General features: G+C 40.8%; 1 protein-coding gene across 6 annotated transcripts in view; it reads right to left on the bottom strand.

The window, feature by feature from the left end:
* The window catches only part of Ecd (ecdysoneless cell cycle regulator), a 36,046-nt gene that overhangs the window by 16,916 nt on the left and 13,130 nt on the right, over window positions 1-6,000 (bottom strand). For all 6 annotated transcript variants that reach the window (XM_029565138.1, XM_008836611.3, XM_008836612.3 and 3 more), the window contains exons 8-9: window positions 3,188-3,316; window positions 2,626-2,711 (exon numbers count right to left, since the gene is read on the bottom strand). In XM_029565138.1, coding sequence (XP_029420998.1) covers window positions 2,626-2,711; window positions 3,188-3,316 — 215 coding nt within the window. The remainder of the gene's footprint in view (window positions 1-2,625; window positions 2,712-3,187; window positions 3,317-6,000) is intronic.

Below are 6,000 nucleotides of genomic sequence, written 5' to 3'. Positions count from 1 at the left end.
GCATTAATGCATCTTATAATTCTCACCAGAGAAGTTTTCTAATGTAACAAATGGTGATTAACACATAAATCCATAACTGGCCAATGTACACAGAACAAGAGGCTGCAGAGTGTTGATCCCTAAATAAGACACTGTATTAGTCAGGGTTCTCCAAAGAAACAGAACCAGTAGAATGAATACATATGGATTTATCAGCTTAGCTCATAAGATAGAGTCTGAGTAGTCTAACAATGGCTGCACCACACTGGAGAGGCTGAGAATCCATAGTCACTCAGTCCATGAGGCTGGATGTCTCAGTAGTTCCAATCTGGCACTGAAGGTCTGATGAATTCCAAAAGATCAGCTATTCTTCTGTCTACAGTAGCAAGACAAACTCACCAGCGAGAGAGTAGGCAAGCAGCAAAAAGCAAAAAAAAAACGTTCTCCTCTTCCATGGCCTTTTATACGGGCTGCCACCAGAAGGTAACGGCCACATTTAGGGTGTATCGTCCAGCTTCAGATGATCCAATTAAGAAGATCTCTCTCATTTCAGTTAATCCCAGATCCAGTCAAGTTGACACCCAGGATTAGCCATCACAGACACCTATACCAAATTTCTGCCTCCCTAGGTTCAGGGATCATTTCGGAAGAGAGGGTGGAAAGATTCTGAGTCAGAGGTGGTGGATGACCACAAGGAAATAGTTTTCCAGGTAGCTCGTCAGTTACTCATATGAATGTACAGGAAGGATGACAGCACGCACAAGTCCCATGAAAGCTCAAATCAGAAAAAAAAAATTCCAGTATAGACATGGGGAAGGGGGTAAGACATTCCAACCCCACCTCAGGAAACTGCAGTAACAGATGGCTGCTGAGAGGGGCAGAGACAGATTCCAGCACCAGACTCTTGGTAGGTTAACCAGGCTGCAGTGGATGAACCCACACTGAAGGACATTTGGGGATACAAATTACTCTATAGGCCTTATATATAATAGAAGACAGTTAATTGGGTGGGGGAGCAATAAGTGGAGGTGTGGATAGGGGAGGGTATCTAAATATTGTATGAAAATTACAAAAATTCAATTAAAAAAGGGGTGTCTGGAGAGATGGCTCAGTGATTAAGAGCACTGGCTGTTCTTGCAGAAGACTCAGGTTTGGTTCCTAGCACCCATATGGCAGCTAACAACCAATGATAATTCTAGTTCCAGAGGATCCAAAGCCCTCTCCTGGACGCTGCAGACACTGGATGACACTGGCACACTTACATACATCCAGGCTCATACACATACACCAAAGAAAAAAATTTTTTTAAAGATTCTGTGGGACTGGAGAGATGGCTCAGAGGTTAAGAACACTGGCTGCTCTTGCAGAGGACCAGGGTTCAAGTCCCAGGACCCACATAGCAGCTAACAACCGTCCATAACCCCAGTTCCAGGATATCTGATGCCCTCTTCTGACCTCTGCAGGCACTGCATGACATGGGTGCACCTACCTACATACAGGTAATACATTGATTTTTGTTTTGTTTTGGTCTTTTTGAGACAGGGTCTCTCTGTAGCCCCAGCTGTCCTGAAACTCACTATGTAGACCAGGCTAGCCTTGAACTCACAGAGATCTGCCTGCCTCTGCCTCCTGAGTGCTGGGATTAAAGGAGTGGGCCACTACACCCAGCCCAGGCAATACATAAAATAAATATAAATATCTTTAAAAAACATTTTATAATATCATAGAAAAATGTATAAGCAAAAATAACAGGCTGGGAAAGGGAGAATATGCCTTTAAACCCAACACTCAGGAGGCAGAGGCAGGTGGATCTCTGTGAGATCGCAGCCAGCCTGGTTTACACAGTGAGCTCCAGGCCAGATGGGGCTATAGGGCGACCCTGTTTCAAAAAAAAATTGGGAGCTGGAGATGGTTCAGTGGTTAAGAGCATTGGCTGCTTTAGCAGAGGACCCAGTTCCCAGGACTCACATGGTGGCTAACAACTGTTTGTAACTCCAGTTCTAGGGGATCCAACACTCCTTCTGACCTCTGTGGGCACTGTATGACATGGGTGCACTACATATATGCAGGCAATATACTCATACACATATAAAAATAAATAAAAATTTAAAAAATTATGCATATGAATAAAATTATAGCTGTCCTGGAACTCACTATGTAGACCAGGGTGGCCTTGAACTCACAGGCCACCTTGAAATCACCCGCCTCTGCCTCCTGAGTGCTGGGATTAAAGGCATGCACCACCGCGCCCGGCTGAATAAAAATATTTTTAAGTAGAGATACAAATGGAAAAAAACTCTATCAGGCAACAAATAAAAATACTAACAGTCAACTTAGGTATAAATATTTTCCTTCTCACATCAATCTCTATCTCGACTAGAATATCTATGTTTTCCTAACAACAACACAAAATCTACTTACAGCTTGTGAGATGGCTCGATGGGTAAAGCACTTGTCATGAATGACCTGAGTTGACCCTCAGAACCCTTGGTGGAGGAGACTCCCAAAAACTTGTCCTCTGACCTCCACATGCATACTGTGGCATGCTGTGCCCGCAGTCACACACACATTACACATACACACAACAATAGTAAACTATTTAAAAACATTTTTTAAAAAGAACCACTTGACCACCACCTAACTCACCTTTCTGGTCGGTGCACTGAGAGTTGGAAGTAATTCTTTGCCATTTCTAGTCTTTCCTGGTACTGAGTAGAACCTTCTAGCAGTCCCTTAGGAAAAAAAAAAATCACCATGGTCTATCAGAACAGTACTTACATGATGCCATTAAAACCTGAAGAAAGCAGTGTGTGTGTGTGTAACACTCAGGAACTCAGAGGCCCCAGTGCTAGCCTGTGTTTTTTCATTCATAGACCTAAGTGGACTCCAGTTTCCTCAAAGCAGGGGACTGGGCTAGATGCAACATTCCTAATTCTTTTTACCATTCAGGAACTCTTCCTATTCTGGAAGGTTTTCTACCAATTTATTTATTTATTTCTTAACATATAATTGACTAATTAGTAATAATTTCTAAGACAAAATACAGAAAGTTTGCCAAACAGAATCAAAAATAGCATAATCCCACAATAACATCCATGTCTACATTCTACATACTTATTTACAAGACGCCCAACATCAGCCTCTGGCCTCCACACAAAAAAGCTAGTGTGTGTACACACACACACACACAGTGTACTACAAGTCCTACCTTAAAGTAATCATTCTTCTTCAGACTTTCAAGGAAACTGGCCCAGAGTGGTGAGGTAGTCACAAGGGATTTCCTGGATTCAGAAAAATGTGGGCTACATTTGGAGCATAAAATCTCAAATCCATGAGCCTAGATGACAGAGACAGAATTTTTACAGTTACTTTTTAAAAAAGATTTATTTTTATTATTTTAAATTATGTGTATGTGTGGGTGTGGGTATGTGCAATGAGAGCAGGTGCTGAGGGAGCCAGAGCTGGATTCGGTCTCTTGGAGTTATAAATGGTTATGAGCTGCCCAGTGTGGGTGCTGGAAACCAAACTCCTCTAAAGAGCAGTAAGTGCTCTTAGTCACCAAGCCATCTTTCCAACCCCTTATTAAGTTACTTTTCTATTTCCTTTTTCTGTATCATCTTAAATCACTTTCTTTCCATTTAATCACACTTTAAGAACTAGGTTACTAGACACATGGGCATGTGGACACTTAGAACACTTTAAAAATTTTTTTGGGGGGGGTGTCTTTTTTGAGACAGGGTCTCCCTGTAGCCCCAGCTGTCCTAGAACTCACTATGTAGACAGGCTAGCCTTGAATTCGGAGATCTGCCTGCCTCTGCCTTCCGAGTGCTGGGATTAAAGGCATGTGCCACCATGCCTGGCTGAACACTTTAAATTTTAAGAAAAATAATCTAGTTCTGAGTTGGCAATATAGTTCAGTGGGTTAAAGGTGCTCACCACTGAGCCTGATGACCTGAACCCCAGAACCTACACAACGGGAAAGAACCAACTCCTGAAAGCTGCCCTTTTATCTCCACAGGAGCAGAGTAACACCTGTCAGAGCACACATATAGATACAATAAATAAACACTTTTAGGGTTTTTAATTTAAATTTTATTTTTATTTTATGTGTATGACTATTTTTCCTACTTGTATGTAAGTGTGTGCAATGACCTGGGTTCAGTTCCCAGCACCCACTCCAGTTCTAGGGGATCTGACACCCTCTTCTGGCCACTGGGGGCATCTCGTGACACAGGCACACTTACATACATGCAGGCAAAACACTCATACGCATAAAATAAATAAATTTTTTTAATTGGAAAAACAAAAAAATAAGGGCCAGTGAGATAGCTCAGCTGGTAAAATGCCTGCCACCAAACCTGATGACTTTCTTTAGATTCCTGGAACCTACCTGGTGGAGAGAACCAACTCCCCCATATTGTCCTCTGACCACATGCACACCACGGGGGGCATACCCTCCAATGAAATTTATTTATTATTTTTATTTTATGCATATGAGTGTTATGCCTGCATGTATGTAAGTGTACCCACGTCATGAAATGCCTGCGGACATCAGAAGAAGGCCCTTTTATCTCCACAGGAGCAGAGTAACACCTGTCAGAGCACGCATATAGATACAATAAATAAACACTTTTATTTATTTTCAGATTTCCTGGAACTGGAGTTACGGACTAGCTGTCATGTGGGTGCTGGAAATCAAACCTGGGTCCTCTACAAGGGCAGTCAGTGCTCTTAAATGCTGAGCCATCTCTCTAGCCTCAAAATGAAATTTTTTTAATTTAACAAAAAATTAAAAACAAATAAATTGGGCATAATCTCAGATATAGGAAATGGAGATAATAAATTTTTATAATTTCATTTTTTATTTTATTATTTCATTTTATAATAAGATATAAGACAACAATATGGTTGAATCATTCAAACAGAAGCTTCTTTGGTCCCTCTGGAGGACACTGTTATCAACTTTTTGCATCTCCTTTCAGAAATAATCTGTTTACTCAAGTAGTCTCTGTGCGTGTCACTCGACAGCAGCTTTCAGTCTACTTGGTACTTAGCCCATGTTCTGTGGAGAGAATTTCACAGCAGTACGCATCAATATATCTCCCTCACTTCATGAACAGGCTGCAGTTGACCTTAGCTTTCTCACACTACTGGCATTTGGGTAGTTTCTAAGCTTTTGTTACTACTGACAATGCTGTCTGGAGTATAGTTGTTACATGTCTTCTGCACATGGAACATACATAGGAAATCACTTCTAGAAGGAAAAATGATAAGGAAAAAAGGGCTGGTGCAATTTAAATGTCGATGGATAGAAGGAAATTATCTTCTACAAGGATTGAACCAAATTACACTTCTATCAACAAGTTCAAGAATATCTTTCTCAGACTGGAGAGATGGCTCTGTGGTTAAGAACACTGGTTGCTCTTGCAGAGGACCTAGGTTTGGTTTCCAGCACGAATATGGCAGCTAACAACCATCCGTAACTCCAGTTCTAGGGGATTGGACACCTTCTTCTGACCTCTGTGGGCATTGTACCACACGGGTGCACTTATATACATGTAGACAATATACTCATACACATAAAATAATAAACTTTTAAAAAATATTTGTCCCCCATATATATATATATATATACACACACTTACCAACCCAGCATATTATCAACCACATTTTTTTTGATACTTGCCAATCTAATGATGAAAAGCACTATTTTGTAGCTTTAAATTAATTTACTTATTAAAAACAAGGGACAACATTTTTCATGTCTTAATTAAAATTCATTTGTACTTTCTTTTCTGTGAACTACCTGTTCAGCTTCTGAACATTTTAAATTAGTTAGTGTCCTTTCCCAGGTGAACTTATAGGAGCACCTGGTGTTCTTTACTCTTTCTCCTGTCTCCTGGTGTCTTGAATTCATGAAATTTTTCTTTTCCATGCAGATGTTTTTCTTTTTTTTTCTTTTTTGAGATGGAGTTTTGCTATCTTGTCATCTAGGCTGGGCTCTAATTTCTGGGCTCTAGC

This window comes from Nannospalax galili, unplaced genomic scaffold (genome assembly GCF_000622305.1).
Source record: "Nannospalax galili isolate Female #2095 unplaced genomic scaffold, S.galili_v1.0 scaffold1437, whole genome shotgun sequence".
NCBI lineage: Eukaryota > Metazoa > Chordata > Mammalia > Rodentia > Spalacidae > Nannospalax > Nannospalax galili.
Note: the sequence above shows the minus strand (reverse complement) of the source record. Positions and strands in the feature narration are given on the sequence as shown.